This window comes from Ahaetulla prasina, chromosome 1, assembly GCF_028640845.1.
Source record: "Ahaetulla prasina isolate Xishuangbanna chromosome 1, ASM2864084v1, whole genome shotgun sequence".
NCBI lineage: Eukaryota > Metazoa > Chordata > Lepidosauria > Squamata > Colubridae > Ahaetulla > Ahaetulla prasina.
In genome coordinates this window covers 255,315,384-255,334,722 of record NC_080539.1, presented here as the reverse complement: position 1 = coordinate 255,334,722, position 19,339 = coordinate 255,315,384, and the positions used below count along the sequence as shown (strand labels likewise).

Sequence of the window (19,339 nt, the reverse complement as noted above, 5' to 3'; positions counted from 1 at the left end):
CACATCTCTGTGACAGAATCCTACACCCTGCCACTCTGCCCCCTAAATCATCTTTTCTCATTCATGCATAGATTCCTGACAAGATGTGGCAAACAATTCTGTGCAGTGAGATCTCAATCTGGGATATTGCCATATTCAAGGATATGTCTGAGATAGCTTGTCTCACTGTAAACACACATATAGCATGTGCTCAATCTCCAAGGATAAATAAGTAGAAGTAGGAGCAGGCAGTGACAGGCCAGAGGCTGCAAGTACCTGCATGACCAGAAATGGCAAGAAAAAGATCCTTCCATGATGTTTATATATTCTTAGGGAAGAAAAGGCAAGGACAAGCCAGTCTTCTGTGAAATTATTCTCAAGAATAATTTTAATAATTAAAATAATTTAATTAATTAATAATAATTAAAATTATTAAAATAATAATTAATTAAATAATAATTAAATAAAAATAATTAAAATAATTAAAATAATAATAATAAAAATTAATAATAATTGAAATTATTCTCAAGAATTTTCTAACACTGTCCCTCAGGTTCTAACTCAGTGTTTCTCAACCTTGGCAGCGTTAAGGTGGGTGGACTTCAACTCCCATGGTTTCCCAGCCAGCATGCTGGCTGGGGAATCATGGGAGTTGAAGTCCACCCAATCTTAAAGCAGCCAAGGTTGAGAAACAATGACCTAACTGCTCCGTTGATTCCCTACTGCTAATCACTCCCATCTCTGTGTCATGGGAACAAGGCATGTGAAACTGCTAACAGAAAACAGTGTAATTACACCACAATATAATGACCAGTTATGAACTTATGGAAGATAATAGGAAATTTCAATATTCCTTGTTTATTTTTTTAGCATGCTATTGACTGCTTCTTTCCTTAGCCGAGAACTTTGGTTGTTAAAAACCCTAGCAATGATTGCCTTCTTCATAAACCAATCTTAGACAATGCAAGATTATGTAGTCATGTCATGATATTATTAAGCAATACATGTAATTCTGTCTAAATGACCATGCAACCAAATCCCACCCCCCAGGAGGCTAGCCCATGATTCTGAAAATTCTTCCTTATGATATAATACAGCCAAACAAATTTTATTGTGAGATATCATGAAAATAAATAAAAACGAAATTATTGCTTCCTGTTCTTAGCTTTTTATATTTTCATTGGTAGGTGAATCCCCACAAAATATTTTTAGCATAAAACTAATGTTATTTTATGGATTTTGGAGATAAAACATTTCCCACTATACACTGTAATACACCAATAACATTCTAAACAAATTCTCCAAATTAACTTTAAACATCCAACATCAGAGTTTGCATGTGGGCCTTTGTATTTAGCCTTCTTGTGCAGATCTTTGTCATACAAAGACCTTGACCTCAAAAAGTAGACAATCACTTCAAATTTCTTAGTCCTGAATGTTTATTAAGTTGTTTAATTACAATGTTCTCTAAACAATGCTTCATGCATTTAGCATGTCATGTTACTTCCTGTGAATTTGTTTAGTCTTGCTGCTATACAGTATACATTTGAAATACAACAACTTTTTTTCTTAAAAGTCCAAAGAACCTGCCAATCTAAAGTACGTACCACTTACCCCTGATCAGGGGAGTAAAAAATATAGCTGCCTTTTGGACTTTTATTACTTGGAAAGAAAAAAAGAGAAAAGGTAAAGGAGTCCCTGAGGGTTTTATTCTGCCAATCATTGCCAACTATAGGGGGGTGGTGCTCATCTCCATTTTAACCACGTTCTGTGAGTCTTGGAGTTGGCATATAGTCATACTAGACACATGACCATGAAAAATGTTTTCAGACACACTGAGTCCCTCGGTTAAGAAATAGAGATGAACATTGACCCCTAGATTCAGAAGCTGAAGCACCACTATAAATCTAAGCAGTAGAGTAGTCCTGCAGATGGCATGAGAACTAAAAACCTATCCTAGAGTCTTCTATGATGATATCCAGGACTTCGAATCTCTTTGGGGCAGCTCAAAACCATAACTGATCATTACAAGTACAGGAAAACTTCATATAGATTTTCTTACAATTTTACCTTTGTAATAATGAGGCTGCCTCATAATCCAACTATTTCCCCCCCCCCCATAAAGAGGAACTGAAAACGTCTCTGTTCACCTCTGAGTTGTAAGTGTGTTAGAAACAGGTTAGGGCAGTGGTTCTCAACCTTTATAGTGCTGCGACCCCTTTAATACAATTCCCCACTATGTGGCGACCCCCAACCATAAAATTATTTTCGTTTTGAATTTATCGCGCCTGAAACCGTATTGTCTAGCGATCTGAACTGCTTGCGATTGCCTTGAGGACGGAGGCATTAAAGCGGAGACTCCTCCCCTATTAAGTTTATCGCGCCTGAAGCCAGATTAGGCTAGCGATTGGGAGTGATTGCAGCTGGCTTGAGAGGGAGACATCAGAGCAAAGATTTCTCTCTTTTTTAATTGATCACGCCTGAAGCCAAATTCGGCTAGCGATTTGAAGAGCCTGCAGCTGGCTTGTGAAGTCAACCACTGGAGCGCGATTCTTCGACTCACAAGTATACTTCCGATATTTCTGATGGTCTTAGGCAACCCCTGGCAAATCGTCATTCGACCCCCAACGGGGTCCCGACCCACAGGTTGAGAACGCTGGGTTAGGGAAAACATGGTTTATTCTAACTATGAACAGAAGAAGCACTAGCTCTCTAGTCTTCTTGGCATCCTGCACAAATGGGAAATTGAACCTATAAAATGCCATTTACGCCTTTCAGCAATACAAGTGCTAACCACATACTGTCTCAAAGCAACAATTAAATAGGTAAGCTCCCCGCATAGTTTAAAGTGTTGGACTAATTCGCTGGATGGCTTTGGGCTTATTGTTATGCCAGTGGTAAGCCATGGATAAGAATGACTCTGATTGTTCTTAACATAAATCAACATCACTTCAGTGCTTGCTGCTTCCTCATCTGAAGTCTGAGTTAACATTATCAGCAGGCTTCTTGGGACAGGACAATGAATGGCTATTGCAGATGGTGCAAAATAAAATTCCACCCAACTCTCTTCCTTAAATCCAATTAATGTCTATACATAATTACATATGTCACCTATGCTCGCTGGTATTTGCTGTTTTCTTGTTCTTAAGAGAGACTACATTAGTCTCCAGTTTATATCAGCAACTGGAAATATTTTAGTATGTCAGAGTCAATCACCTCCTACTAAGGTTTAGCACGTATTCTTCCTATATATTTCTGGGGCACTTAGAGCTTGAAGAAAACATCAGCTGCGTGTACTATGGATAATTACCTACATCTGTTTCTGAGTGGGTAAGAAAGTCCTCTCTAAAGTGTGCACTGAAAAGCAGCAAAGTTTGCTTTTATCCTCCTTCCTACTTAATTTTTAACAAGGGTTGTGTGGTGGGGGAGAGAATCCTCCATGTTTGTCTGGAGTCATTAGCGCCAGAGGATTTCTGCTTCTCTCTAACCAGCAAAAAGAAGAATGCAGCAATGGATTTGATCTCAGTGGGGAGCCCAGGATAAACCTCAGGAATCACTAGACTGGCAAATTAAGCCAGTGTCTGAACATGAACTTGAAGATGAAAAATTTTAACTATTTTCACTTCATTTTTTTTCGCCTCTGAATATCACTACCTTGCAGCCATTACGTGCAAATATTCTTCAACCAATCCTTCACAAATGCCATTAAAAGAAAGGAAAGAGAGAATAAAATCCACAGGGCACTTTGATATGTGGACAGAATGAACACACACAGAGAGAAAATAGAATGGGGAAGAAAAGAAAACCACAGACATATTTATTTATACAGGTTATCTCATGTTTGCTGTAACGTGAACACTCAGGAACCCAATTCTGTCACATTATTGATTGTGGTCTGTTGAATTGCCAAGTATGCAAAGCTAGACTGAGAATTATTGGCTGCACACCTGACATGCTTCTCAATGTATCCCACATATTGAATGTGGTTTCTATATAAGTCCGGAAAGCATGTTGCAGCTTTCAGTTTTTTTCCTTCCATAATCCTAGATCTCAGGTACATAAAACAGAGAAGGAAGTAAACAGATTTTTTTTTCCGGAATGACCAACGCTTTTGCCAAAAAATATTGATGGCATGGGAAGGGGAACAAATGTTATCAAAAATGTTTTGCAGTAATTTATAAAACATAGATGTTTATTCATTCCTGTACTTCTGATAGTTCCTAAATTGTACACAGTTGAAGACAAACTGATAATGAAAGATAGCTTGAAAGATATATGATGGAGGATAAGACACAGATTGAGTATGGGCATCAAGAGAAATCTCCCACATCATGGGAGGGGGGGAATAACTAATCTTTGCTACTTTCACTTTTGGGAAAACATCAACTTATAATAACCATCTCACTGGAAATAAGCAAGCTCACCTGGTATTTATCAGGATCTGCACCTCCAGCTTGCCCCACAAATAGTCCTGCTCCTTCTTCCAGCTCTATCTTACCAGATGACCTCTCAAGATGAACCATTTTAAATTCTTCACAGTCCATATAAAGCACCACATTGTAATCCCGCACGCTGAGGGCAAAGCGAGTCCACAGATTGACCAGGGAAGGGACGGTAAATGTGGCTGCAACGTTGGAATTTTGAGAGCCAGGCTCCGTATAGTAGAAGATGATTTGCTGTTTTCCATCTTTCACCTCAGAAAGCTTCACACCAACGTAGATGATTGACTGGGAGGCATCCGTAAGAGCAAAAAGCACCCCTGCGTTGTCTGAAGTGGATTGAATGTAAAATAAGAGTGAGAAGTCTCTGTAAAAGGGGCTTGGGAGATGATACCGTGCCACTTGTCCTGCGTTGGCATCCGGTTTAAACACGTAAGCAGGACTTTTGTCTGGGCCATAGATTTTGGTTATCTGGTCTGGTGGAGGATCTCCAATCAACTCTAAGAGACCAACTTCTCTGCTGAAATTTTCTGTTAAGAAAAGAAATTGGATAGTTTCAGAAACAACAAGGATAGTACCCAACATCCCCTTGAATATCTCTTAAGAATCAGAGTGGGAAAAGGATAATCCTGAGCTTGGTCCTATGTTGAATCCCACTTCTCCTGCCCATCCATATAGCTCAGCTATTTCCCACCTCTAGATTTTTTTTAATCTCTCAAAATATTCAACATAAATAACTTGTGGCATAGTGAATATTTTGAACAAAGTTGCTGTTGATTACTAACCTAACCAAACCTAGATATGATCCTACATGAGCCAGGATGCTCTGCCAACAGAAACTCAACCCCCTCCCCAATCGCCCTTCCCCCAACTGGAGTACTGCAGTATAGTCTGCATGGAACTGCTCTTCAAAATGACACAGAAGCTTCAGTTGGTCCAGAATGTGGCAGGCAATCTACTAGCTAAAAACTTTGGTAGTGCAGGATTACACCTCTTCTTAGGTCACTGATTGCCAAAGGGTTCCTGGACCCAATTCAAAGAGTTGGTCTTTGACAATCCCACCCAGATGAGAGATCCATAGGCCTGAAATGAGGTAACCATACTTTTCAATAACAGCATTTTGAAATAGTCTATGTGTACTATTGCAAACCAGGAGTTCAGATCTGTCGATTTTCCTTTCATTGAGAAAGCCCCTGAAGCTTCTTTATTCCAACAGGCCAATCATATCTTTGGGGGGCAATCAGTGTTTATTGTGTTAAAGATTATGACACATTATATCAACTGTCTTTTTTGTTTATTGAACATTGGCCAGAATCCTAGTGATGAATATCATAAAATCAAGAAATAAACATATACGTCAGAAAGTGCTGAGGAGTTAGAACGAATTAAAACAACAGCTGACCAGGAACTTCAGGCATAAAATCGCATTCTGCGATCCCACCACTTTGGCATTCTCCTTACATGAAGAATGTGGGGGGAGGAATATATCAATTTTTCAGATACACAGTCTTGATCTCCCAAATCACGCTGAAACTGTTGAAAAATTTTCAACGGTTTCAGATCTGATCTAGTTTACTTCAAAGAGGATGATGATTTTGATTGGGTATGTCTGAATTCTTTCTGAATCAGCTGTTCTGGATTTGGCTGAATCAATGCAACCCTCTGGAATGGCTCTTATTACAATATGTGTGTGGGCACACACACACACACACACACACACACAATCTAACCCAACAGCTTTTTCAGTTAGCTGGGTTTTGAGTAAGTTTCTGAACCACTAGTCAGACAATTTCATTTTAACCATGACTAAATTTGAACAACAAACTAACTCAAATGTTTGATAAACTCATTGTCAAACTAAGTGCCGGTCCTATTAATTCACCCAGGATAAAACAGGCGGCTATATAAATTAGATAAATAAAATAAATATTGGATAATTTATTAGTCAAAATTAGACCTTGCTGTCAAAACTTCATATGGCAAGTTTCATGTTAGAAAAGTCATTTCTAAATTACTGCATAATTAGGACTTTTGTAAACGCATACAATCAAACTCCAGCTTGTGGAGTGGAGTGGAGAGGAGCAAAGTGGAATGGAGTAGAGTAGGGTAGGATAGGATAAGGATAAGGGTAAGGGTAAGGGTAAGGGTAAGGATAAGGATAGGGTAGTGTAGGGTAGGGTAGGGTAGGATAGGTTGGGTAGGATAGGATAGGATAGGATAAGGGTAGAGTAGAGTAGGGTAGGGTAGGGTAGGGTAGGGTAGGATGGGATAGGATAGGAAAGGATAGGAAAGGATAGGATTTTTTTTATTCTAATTAGTGGCAGTTACATATGCATTTATAAAAGATTCCAGTTCCTTTGAATGGCTAAATGTACAACACAGGACCAGCAGTGATCTAATGTACACCACTGGAAGCATCTCATACAAACATTCTCCTAAAACCAAGTAGATTAAAGTTTGGTTCACGCCTGAATGAAAGATCATCCATAACTGTTGCCAGTTACTTTAAAAAAAATTAAAAGTATGGATTTGTTCTGACATCTTGATCAAACCGTTAAAAACCTGGAATCAGCAAGTCTTTAGAAAAAAAACTATTTTTAAAAGAAATGAACGAATCTCTCTGTTCTTCTTTTTAGGCAGCACATTATACTTTATGTACAAGAATTCAATATATGACATTCTTCTTAAAACAATTCAGGCAATTGATCCATGGAACAGATGTCCAGATTCTCAGGACAGTAGAGATAGGAAAGGCACTTTGAACTGTCTATTTTCAGGATCAGCGGCTACTATAACTTGCTTATAAATTCTTATAAATGCCCCCCTTGAGTGTAATAGGCAAGAAAGGTTATTTAATGAGGTCATTTCTCTCCCTCCCCACATTAGCCCAGCCAGGCATAATTCCAGTCGGCCTCTCTTCAAAACCAATGGTGAAAATGACAATCTAAAAAGATTCAGGGGAAATAATTGTTAGGTGGAGGAAAGTCAAGCACCCCTTTTCCAGGGACCATCTTCCTCTTGCAAATACATCTTCTTCCCTCCTTCTTCAAGAAATAAATCTGGAAAAAAACGCCATTGGAGAATGTAGACTATCACTTCCATCCCTGGTTTGGAAGACAACAGCAAATCTGTGTACAGTAGCAACAAAAGCAGCAGTTAAAACAAGTAAACCTAAGTTGGGAGAACTCTTTAACCTGGTGCTCAAAAGCAACTTCTCCCACAGTTCTAGCATTGAACTGTGCTTAGAAACTAACTGGAAGATACTAAAAAGTATTTAAATTCCAATAAAGAACATTTTCTAATTGCAGCCTAGTGCAAATATTTTAAATCAAGTACAGCTTCCAAGCAATATTTAAAGACAGCTGGAACATACATTACAGGTATTCCTTGACTTATGATGGCTCTGCCCAGGCTACTTACCACCCAGATTCAAAATACCAATGGCCATCTCCCCCCACAGTCATGTGATCGCATTTTGAGCACTCAGCAACCAACCAGCCCACATTTATAGCTGTTTGCAGTATCCCGTAGTCACCTGATTGCGATTTTGACATTTCTTGCCAATAATCTGCATTTACTTCCAGTTTCCAGCAAAAAAAACAAAAAACCCTACTCATTTACAAATAATGGATTTGCATAATGACCACAATTTTGCTTAGCAACCATTGCAACAAGGGTCATAAAATCAGGTGCAGCCATATGATAAGCTGCTCAATTATGGTCATAAATCAAGGACTGTCAATATTGGGGTATATATGACTTCCAGTTCGGCTAGCAGAATTATGTTGAATACCGCTTATTCCTCATTTCTTACTGTTATTTTTATACCATTGAAAAGGAAGGACCCAGTATATCTGTGGAGTGATGAGCCTTACCACAGTTTCAGCCTAGACTGCAAGATCTTCATTTTGACAAGTAGGTCAAGGAAAAGCAGGAATTCAAAATCCACCCTCAGGCAGGGCTCTGTTCCACAAGAATAACATTTTACGGATTTTCAAGACTTCCATGAAATCTATCACAGACCCAGCATCTGTTGCTTGCTGGCAGGGACCAGACACAAGGGACTAATTCACACCAACAACAGGATCTATCTTGTTTCAGTTTGTATTATTTGGATGGGAAAACATTCTTCCTGCACTACAACTGGAAATCCCTGCACAAAGTCTCTAGTGATTCTGCTAAAGGCTCACGCTGGAAAGCTCATCCTGAGAATAGAGATTCTGCAGCGGCTGCTTCCTCTCCCTTTGTGGCCCCAAGAGAGACAAGACATAGAATGTCATTTTTATCTCTTCATTTCTTTTTCCGGATAGAATGGGCTGAGGATTCGAAATCATAGAATCTATAGAATATACCGTATATACTCGAGTATAAGCCGAGTTTTTCAGCACATTTTTTGTGCTGAAAAACGTCCCCTCGGCTTATACTCGGGTCTATACGGCTTATACTCGAGTTTTTTTTTTTTAAGCCCCTCGGCTTATACTCGAGTATATACGGCTTATACTCGAGTTTTTTTTTTTTTTCTTTTTTTCACATTTTACTGGACGGAAGCCCTGCCGGTGCAGTGAGAGGGCGGGGCGGGGGAGCCGCCAGCCTTCTCAGCTGAGGGAGGGAGGGTTTCCCCAACCGGTAGGTGCCTCATTTCCCACCCTCGGCTTATACTCGAGTCCCCAGTTTACCCCAGTTTTTGGGGTAAAATTGGGGACCTCGGCTTATACTCGGATCGGCTTATATTCGAGTATATACGGTATTCTAACAATGTAGAAAATGTAGTATACGGCCAATGGTTAGAGCCCAAATACTTTGCATACGTTTAATTTAAAAAACCACGAGAATGGAAAACCAAAGTCCATAAAACTGAAAACTGATAATGTTGAGAGCTGAATCTGCAGTTCAAACCTACAGTTTTCCTCGAAGAACTGAAATAATCTTCTATTCAGCTAAACATTATTCTTGCAACCACTCAACTGTATTAAAACCAGGACTGTAAATGAGTCATTCATGATCTCTAAATAAAGAGGTTGAGAATTTCTAAGTAAGCTGAAAAGAGACACTAGATATAAATTTCAACCTGGCTCTGGATGGAGCAAAAACAGAATGACAGGCAATTTACTTTTTAAAATGTAGAGCCACTTTTATAGACTTTCTTGCATGGCAGGTTTAGATAATAAATTTAATCTCTTTCCTATGACAGCCAGAATATAATTAGCAACAAGGCGGTTCTTCTGCCCTTAAAACAGGATGAGTAACTTGGAGTCCAGGCCCTCAAATCTCAAATCGCAATTGAGGAGGAAAAGTTAACATGATAAAATAAGAAACTTATTAAATGCATGACTTGAATTTGAAGAATAATCCTATTAAGTATATTGAATTAGACTTAATTCAATTGTAATAATTAGATCTGTCAATGAAGTGAAATGTAGCAACCTGCAATGCCAAATAGGGTCAGCTCAACCTGAAAAAACAATCTATCCCTCCTTCCTTTGCACTAAAGGGAACTGGTCCTTTTCCTCAAAACTTTGAGAATGGTACACCCACAACAAAGTACCTTAAATACCACCATTGTATGGACAATAGGGGCAACCTGAAAGCCAGAACATAAAACTTTCTACGTTTTGAAAGAACATGAACAAATAAAATATTCACGTGGACAGAAATGCAAATATGTTCTGATTTAATAACCATTTTGTAGCCCCGTATGGAATGAAGGAGCTAATTTTAGTTTCGCTTTACATTGAACATAAAATGAAGACGTGCTATAGGGAGATGGCATGTCAGCTTTAATTCCTAAAATATAGGCATTCACTACACTGCCTGAAAAGAAACCTCCTCCAGACTCAAGCTCTGTTCAAATATGTTAATGAGTGTGGGTGGGAAATGACAAAGTCTTTCATTGCCCCCTTCACAGACACACATTCACCCTATAGACATACAATGTATGAATAGGGCTTAAACTGCTGCCACAAGAACTCTTTTAATAGTCTATGCAAAACTGCAACGTTCTTTGTACTTACAGCTCCTTATGCTCTTCATATATGGAAGCCCTAAGCATAGTTGCTGTTCCTATAAAGATGTCAGCCCCAATTTCCTCCCCATGGCAAGTGGCCTTGCACAGCCTTTTTCAGGTTATTTAATTTACTGTCTTATAACATGACACATTTGCAGCGTGCAGTCAAAACAAGCATGAAATGGAGAACCGATTGATCCTCCCAATAGTGCTGGTCTCCAGCCACCTTGAGCAAAGGGACATCTTATGTACAATAGCCTACAGGTAGTCCCCAATTAAAATAGTTCATTTAGTGACCATTCAAAGTTACAACGGCACTGAAAAAAGTGACTTACGACCAGTTTTCAGACATACGGCCATTGTAGCATCTCTATGGACATGAGATCAAAAATTCAGGCGCTTGGCAACTGACTCATGTTTATGACGGTTGCAGCATTCGGGGGTCACGTGATCCCCTTTTGCGACCTTCTGAAAAGCAAAGTCAATGGGGAAGCCATTTGTTAAGGTTCCCTTAACAACCATGTGACTAATTTAACAACTACAGTGATTCACTTAACATCTGTGGCAAGAAAGGTCATAAAATGGGAAAAACTCACTTAGCAACAAAAATATTAGGCTCAATTGCGGTCACAAGTTGAGAACTACCTGTGAGACCTAGCCAATCTTTGGCTAATCTTGAAAAAAACCTGAGCAGGGTTCATCATATCTGTCATAAAGGAAATTTCAGGACTGCAGATGGAAGTAGGGAAAAAAAGAGGAGAGGGATCCTAGAAAAAGGCAAACTACCTCTATATTATTGCCACCCCAATCCCCACCCCAGGCTTGGTTGTATCTATGTAGTCAACAAAAGTAAAGTTCAACTTGCACACTTTTCTTACTTGGCCTAATATCTAGAACAGTGACGACTAACCTTTTCGGCACTGAGTGCCAAAACTGGAGCGCGTGCGAATGCCAGAACCTGGAAGAGAGCAGCTGGCTGGTGCATATGAGCGTGGCGGCCACCTGCTCTTCCGGGTTCCATCATGCGCATGTGTGCTGCACAGCTGGTCCAGCAGGCATACACACAGGGCCAGCTGCTCTCTTCCGGGTTCTGGTGTGCGCATGTGCACCAGTGCGAACCCGGAAGAGCAGCTGGCCACTGCATGCATGCATACAGTACAGCTGGCCAGCACACATGCGTGTGATGGAACCTGGAAGAGCAGCTGGCAATGGTGCACATGCCCACAGAGAGGGCTCTGCGTGCCACCTCTGCCACGCGTGCCATCAGTTTGCCATTGCAGATCTAGAAGGCCCACTTTTGTTTTACATTATGATACTCAGGCTTCACGTTTTCTTCTCCCTGACCCCACTTGGTATACATGGCCAATGAAGAAATGGTCATGGAAGGCCTTCATGTGATAGCCATATGGGGTAACCAGTGGCATTCCTTGCTACCTGTAATAATGAAGGAAAAACAGGTTAGCTTTATATTCTTTGGCTATATTTATGCAACACAAAATGGCCCAGCCACTTCCTCCCACAGTCCATCAGATTCAGCTCACTTTGTGTGTCAGCAGCAGATTACACAAGACAGTCATAACAGTCTACCATGTGGTGGCTACTTTTCCAGCAAAGAACACTTGACAGCTATCACTTCCCACCTTGCTTTCTGTCTCTTTCATTTTATTTCTCCCTCTAGAACAGGGGTTTTCTATATCCTGCACCCCTAGAACGCTTCTGATACATTCTCGCACCCCTTAAAAAATAAATATTTATATACATATAATTATACATATACACTATAATTTTGAAACTTCGAAACCCAAGTTTTCGCACCCCCTGGAATATCATCTCCCACCCCCAGTTGGGAATCCCTGCTCTAAAGGGAATGATTAAAATCACAGTGAAATCACAAGCAGACAGGCCAACTCCTTTCTGTCCCTTTTATAGTATCCCATGAAAATTCAAGAATGGGTCATTTTAGTCTCCGGAATAAGAATCACTTATCTCTCTGGTAAATATCATTTAATTTAGCTCCATATAAGACCAAGTCTGTTTGCGATTAAACCTTAGGCCCCTTTGAGTTAATCAAGTGAATTCTCTGCACAGGTTGAAAGTTCTCATGATATGCCACACGCATAGCAAGTGTGTCATGCAAACAGGTCTTTGGTGATGATCTGACATGCTGGTGTTTCTCAGCCTTGACAGCTTGAAGATCTATGGACTTCAACTCCAAGAATTCCCTAACCAGCATCATATGCCATTTGTTAAGTTAAGGAAAATCAACGTTAACTGAAACTTTGCTAAACATTTGGTGCTTGCTGTCACAATTTTCAAACCCCATTGTAATTTTTCATTTCCACGTGTATTTGAACAGATCCACGTGACATTTGCTCATGCAACATAGGATTAAGAACTTTTTGTATTAGACGAAAAGACTAAATGAATGGCCACTTCACATGATCCATCTGTCCAATACATTTTCAGAGTGTCTCTCTTTCATCAGTGAATTGCTCTGCTTCCAGGATAAGAAGTAATGAATGGAAACGTATCAAAGAGAGAAGCAACCCAGAACTAAGGAGAAATTTCCTGAGAGTGGGAACAACTAATCAGAGGAACGGCTTGCCTTCAGAAGTTGTGGGTGCTCCAACATAGGAGGTTTTTAAGAAGAGATTGGACAACCATTTGTCTGAAATGCTATAGGGTCTCCTGCTTGGGCAGGGTGTTGGACTAGAAGACCTCCAAGGTCCCTTTCAACTTTGCTATTCTGCATAAAAGAGGATTCTGAAACTACTGTGATATCCTAAAGTACCAGCACGTTCAATAGTTCATGGTCATTCTGCTTGCACTCCAGGGACTGTCCTTGTCAGGGAAGAACACAGCTGCAAGAGAGAAAGAAATCTCCAGCCTTGCAGATTTTGGCTAGATGAGGCAGACACGAGGAGATCCATCCAAATCTCTGTTCCACTCTTAACAGCGACCTTGTATTACCTTTCTGTAACTTTCTGTATAAAATAAAATAGATCCTGCAAAGCCAAGATTCTGCAAAAAAGAAAGCACTGCACTGTGCAAGCAAAAAACCAAAAACTGGCATGCACATGAGAACATAAACTTCAATTAGGGAAATAGTTATGCTCCTATCATTCACTTTTCCACCCACGACCTCTTTCTCATATGCATAGTTATTAGTCACTCTGAACTCAACATTTTTTCCTAACTGCCCTTTCCCTAAGTTGTGGAATATTGAGCAGCATATACTACAGTACGACAACATGCAGAAGCAACTGTTTGTGGGATGCGGGGGAACATGGTGCTGAAGTGAGACAATTTCCTGAAGACATAAAAGATGACATATTGTATAAATGCAAAATAGGGGAATAATAGCCTTAACATGTGTATTTTGCAGATAAATATTTTATGGAAAAGTTAGAGTGACAGATTGCTACTTACGCTTTTCTTTTTTTAAAAAACTGGCCACTCTAAAGTGCTTATTTTATATTCCTGTATATCAAATATCAATAAAAGTGTCAAATAAAATAGGTCCTTTATAGCTTGGCACAAGGGAAACGGAAATAGATAAAATCTCTCACCCAGGTGATTCCATAATGTCTTAACATCTGGTCAATCACTGAAATGAAGAACAAGTTTTACTCAAAGAAGATACCTCGTAAGGCACATCTGCAATCATTGCTTTCCCAGGATATCTCCTGCAGTACTCTGTGTCATCTTGTATCTTGACTATGTCCTTGATAAGGGCTTCAATTTCAAAAAATTGTGCTTCCTCTTGTTTCTCCAAAAGTCAAAGGCCTCTCACTTGGCCCCTTCACTACTGCAGTCAGCCAGTCTTCCCCAGGCCAGTGCTTTCCAGAGATGCCATTTGGTGCTGCCTGCAGCTGACTTCTTACCTTTATTTATTTTATTTTATTTTATTTATTTGTCAAACACAACAGTATATATAAGTCTAAGAATGAAATAACCATATGAATTGGATACAAACAAAGGAAACATTAGGACAGGAACGGTAGGCACGCTGGTGCTCTTATGCACGCCCCTTATAGACTTCTTAGGAATGGGGTGAGGTCAATAGTAGATAGTCTTTGGTTAAAGCTTTGGGGATTTGGGGAAGAGACCACAGAGTCAGGTAGTGCTTCCAGGCATTAACAACTCTGTTACTGAAGTCATATTTTCTACAATCAAGATTGGAGCGGTTCACATTAAGTTTAAATCTATTGTGTGCTCGTGTATTGTTGCGATTGAAGCTGAAGTAGTCTTCAACAGGAAGGACATTGTAACAGATGATTTTATGAGTTATACTCGGGTCACGCTGAAGGCGGCGGAATGCTAAATTTTCTAAACCCAGGATTTCAAGTCTGGTGGCATAAGGTATTTTGTTGTGATCAGAGGAGTGGAGATCCCTTCTTGTAAAGTATTTCTGGACACGCTCAATTGTATTAATGTCGAAATGAGATGTGGGTTCCAGACAGGCAAGCTGTATTCGAGAATTGGTCTAGCAAATGTTTTGTATGCTCTGGTCAGTAGTGTAATCTTTCTGAAGAAGAAGCTATGCAAGATTAAGTTTACAATTCTTAAAGCCTTTTTGGCGATGTAGTTGCAGTAGGCTTTGGCACTTAGATCGTTTGATATGAAAACTCCAAGGTCTTTGATGGGTTGAGGGTCATCTACAAGGTAATGTCCATCAAGCTTATATTTAGTGTTCTGATTCTTTTTTCCAATGTGTAAGACAGAGCATTTGCTGGTTGAGATTTGGAGTTGCCAAATTGTTGACCATTCTGACACAAAGTCAAGGTCTTTTTGAAGGGTAGCCGCATTGTTGGTAGTGTTAAATAGTTTAACAGCATCGGCGATGATTTAAGATGATTTAAGATCAGCTTTGCTGGCTGAGGAACTCTGGGAGTTGAAGTCCACAAGTCTTAAAGTGACTAAGGTTGGAGACCTCTGCTCTATGTTGCCTTGGAGTCAGAAGGGGATCTCAGCTATGCACCCTACGCTAACCCTTCATCTTTATCAGGCATGTATAGCAAAGGTCATGAATGTTGATACACATGCAACTCAGCATGCCAGAGTGCATCAGCCGCAATTGGCAGCTTTCCTTCACAGAACCTGCCCCGCATTTTCACCCCACAAATAGCCCACTAACAGGAGACCTAGGCAGAATACACTGTGATTTTTTAAAAAAAGAAACAACAGCATTTGATCTTTCACTGCTTGGATTTTTATTTTTGCATTGACTTATCAACCCATATTCTCATAACTGTCCTGCTGCAAAATGAAGCACAGAGATGAAAATTTATGTCACAATTTCTGCACGTGTAACTCTCATATTTGGAGTGTGCGCTGTGTCTTTTATCCAGCAAACAGCCCTCTTCGTGTCCTTTAACACTCAATGCATGTCAACATCAAGCTCCATCCTCTCCCAATTTTCTCTACTAGGCACTTGTTTTGAGAGATGCGACTTCCCAAAATAGTTTGTTTCACTGACATGAAAAAGTCAAAACTGTGTTGGACCTGGCTCTTTAGCCCAGATGAAATATTCATTTGCCATCTCTAGTTGCTCTTTGGTTACGTTTTTCTGGCCAAGGGTTTGGAAAGAGCAGCTTTTCAGTGGTGGGTTTCAAAAATGTTTACTACCAGTTCTGTAGGTGTGGCTTGGTGGGCGTTGCAGGGGAAGGATATTGTAAACTCTCCATTCCCACCCCACTTCAGGGGAAGAATACTGTAAAATCCCCATTTCCTCCCGATCAACTGGGGCTCGAGAGGCAGAGAATAGATGGGGGCGGACCAGTCAGAAGTAGTATTTACCAATTCTCTGAACTACTCAAAATTTCCACTACTGGTTCTCCAGAACTGGTCAGAACCTGCTGAAAACCACCTCTGCTTTCCATGCATACAACTTGAGCAGGTAAAGGCTAAGGCTCCTAAGGGAACATGGTGGGCTGTCATTCTCATTCCTCACCCAAAGTGAGTTTGGGTAGCCGAAAGTAGTCACGGCTTACTTTCCATAACCAGTTGCCTATCTAATGTTCTCCGGCAATGAGCTATTTGGTTATAGAACTCCCTGAAAAGTGGTGATTTTGGTCCTTGAGAACCTTTCACAGCTGAAATATCTTTCAAAAGATTTCACTGCCGTGATAGGAGATACGTGCTCACACACAAAAAATGCTGTACTGCAGATCCACTTAAATTGCACAATCTCAATAGGAAAACTCTGATTGGTTTATACATTGCTGATTGCTCAAATTTTAGGGCACTTCATGCTTGGAGTGCACTCACTGGTTATTATCTGGAATTCAACAGAGCTTCTTTGTACCTCCACTGAAATGTACAGGAACTAAAGCTGGTACTATAGATTATTGCTTATATAGGTAAAATCTAGCTGTGTACTTTGATACAAACTCCATAAATCATGTGCTGGAGCCCAAAAGAACATGTGGCTTTATTCCAGAATGTCATTCTGCAACCCAACAAGACAGACACAGACTTCAGAGGATAATTAGAACTGCAGAAAAAATAATTGCTACCAACCTGCCTTCCATTGAGGACCTGTATACTGCACGAATCAAGAAAAGGGCTGTGAAAATATTTACAGATCCCTCACATCCAGGACATAAACTGTTTCAACGCCTACCCTCAAAACGACGCTATAGAGCACTGCACACCAGAACAACTAGACAGGGCCATCACTCTGCTAAACAAATAATTCCCTCAACACTGTCAAACTATTTACTAAATCTGCACTACTATTAATCTTCTCATCATTCCCATCACCCATCTCCTTCCACTTATGACTGTAACTTTGTTGCTTGTATCCTTACGATTTATACTGTAATTGTTTCCTGATTGCTTAATTGTAACCTATGACTTTCATTAAGTGTTGTAAGTGTTGTACCTTGATGAAGGTATATTTTCTTTTATGTACAATGCGAGCATATGCTCCAAGACAAATTCCTTGTGTGTCCAATCACACTTGGCCAATCAATTTCTATTCTATTCTATTCTATTCTATTCTATTCTATTCTATTCTATTCTATTCTATTCTATTCTATTCTATTCTATTCCATTCCATTCCATTCCATTCTATTCCTGCCCATATTAAGCAGGCAGCTAATGGAGAAGAAGAAACAAGATAAAAACTTTATTTAAATCTATTCTATTCTATCTGAACCATTCCTTCTGCCACCCATCTTCCCAGACACTTCCTCATGCGTGCCTGGGAATGCTGTGGGGCAGCCTATCCAGGGGTGGGCTGCTGGGGGTTTGCAGGGGTTCAGTAGAACCTCTATCTAAGATTCTGTGCAGTTTGGAGAACCCCCAAATCCCACTTCTGGCTGGCCACGCCTACCCCACCCCGCATCTCCCAAGAGTCCCCACGCAGCCCATTTTGGATGTAGTTAAGTGCAGGGTGTGCACAGAGGCTCAGGGAGGGTGAAAAATGGGCCTACCAGAAGTTCAGGAAGGCCAGAAATGGGCTCATTTCTGGCCTCCAGAGCCTGGGGAGGCCATTTTCGCCCTCCCAAAGGGTAACCCTCTGTAGCCCGGGAAGGGCAAAAATGCCCACCCCCCTACCAAGGTGCAGGAGGCAGACTAGGCCACGCCCAGCCTGGCCACGCCCACCCAGTAACCGGGCAGAGAACCCCTTGCTAAAAATTTTAACGCCCACCCCTGAGCCTATCCACTAAGACACTGGCCAATGGGCTCCCTGACCAGGGATGACAATTGCTGCTTCCTGCTTGAGGTCATGTATTTCTCCATGGTTCCTCCTTAGCCCTACCATGACTACCATGCATGGTCAAATTAGATGCACCAAGTTGTGACCAGTGGTGTGGACGCATCCTTAATAATAATAATAATAATAATAATAATAATAATAATAATAATAATAATAATAATAATAATAATAATAATAATTTAATTTGTATACCGCCCTTCTCCCGAAGGACTCAGGGCGGTGAACAACCAAATAAAATACAAAAAACAAACACATATAATATTAAGAACAACCCTTAAAAAACTAATTCAATTGGTCAAAAATTTAAAATACAATTACACTCTATAAAATTACAAAAATTTAAAACCCATTAAATCAAATTAAAATTTTAAAAATCAAGCCAGTCCAGCAATACGAAATAAATAGGTTTTAAGTTCGCGGCGAAAGGTCCTAAGGTCAGGCAATTGTCGAAGTCCAGGGGGAAGCTCGTTCCACAGGGTAGGAGCCCCCACAGAGAAGGCCCTCCTCCTGGGGGCTGCCAGTCGACATTGTTTGGCTGACGGCACCCTAAGGAGTCCCTCTCTGTGGGAATGCACCGGTCGCTGGGAGATAGAAGACGGCAGTAGATGGTCCCGTAGGTATCCCAGTCCTAGGCCATGGAGCGCTTTAAAGGTGGTAACCAATACCTTGAAGCGCACCCGGAAGACAACAGGTAGCCGGTGTAGTCTGCGCAGGATAGGTGTTACATGGGAGCTCCGAACCGCTCCCTCAATAACCCGCGCAGCTGCATTCTGGACTAACTGGAGTCTCCGAGTGCTCTTCATGGGGAGCCCCATGTAGAGAGCATTGCAATAGTCCAAGCAAGAGGTAACGAGAGCATGAGTGACCGTGCATAGGGCATCCCGGTCCAGGAAGGGACGCACCTGGCGGATCAGGCGAACCTGATAGAAAGCTCTCCTGGAGACGGTCGTCAAATGCTCTTCAAAGGACAACCGCCCATCCAGGAGCACGCCCAAGTTGCGTACCCTCTCCATCGGGGCCAACGACTCGCCCCCAACAGACAGCCGCATCTGCAGCTGACTGTACCGGGGTGCCGGCATCCACAGCCACTCCGTCTTGGAGGGATTAAGCTTGAGCCTGTTCCTCCCCATCCAGACCCGTACGGCTTCCAAACACCAGGACAGTACTTCGATAGCTTCGCTGGGGTGGCCT

General features: G+C 40.9%; 1 protein-coding gene across 4 annotated transcripts in view; it reads right to left on the bottom strand.

Annotated features, from left to right (window-relative positions):
* COL18A1 (collagen type XVIII alpha 1 chain) overlaps positions 1 to 19,339 on the bottom strand; it is a 197,963-nt gene that overhangs the window by 62,405 nt on the left and 116,219 nt on the right. For all 4 annotated transcript variants that reach the window (XM_058154791.1, XM_058154766.1, XM_058154775.1 and 1 more), the window contains one exon: positions 4,404 to 4,948. In XM_058154791.1, coding sequence (XP_058010774.1) covers positions 4,404 to 4,948 — 545 coding nt within the window. The remainder of the gene's footprint in view (positions 1 to 4,403; positions 4,949 to 19,339) is intronic.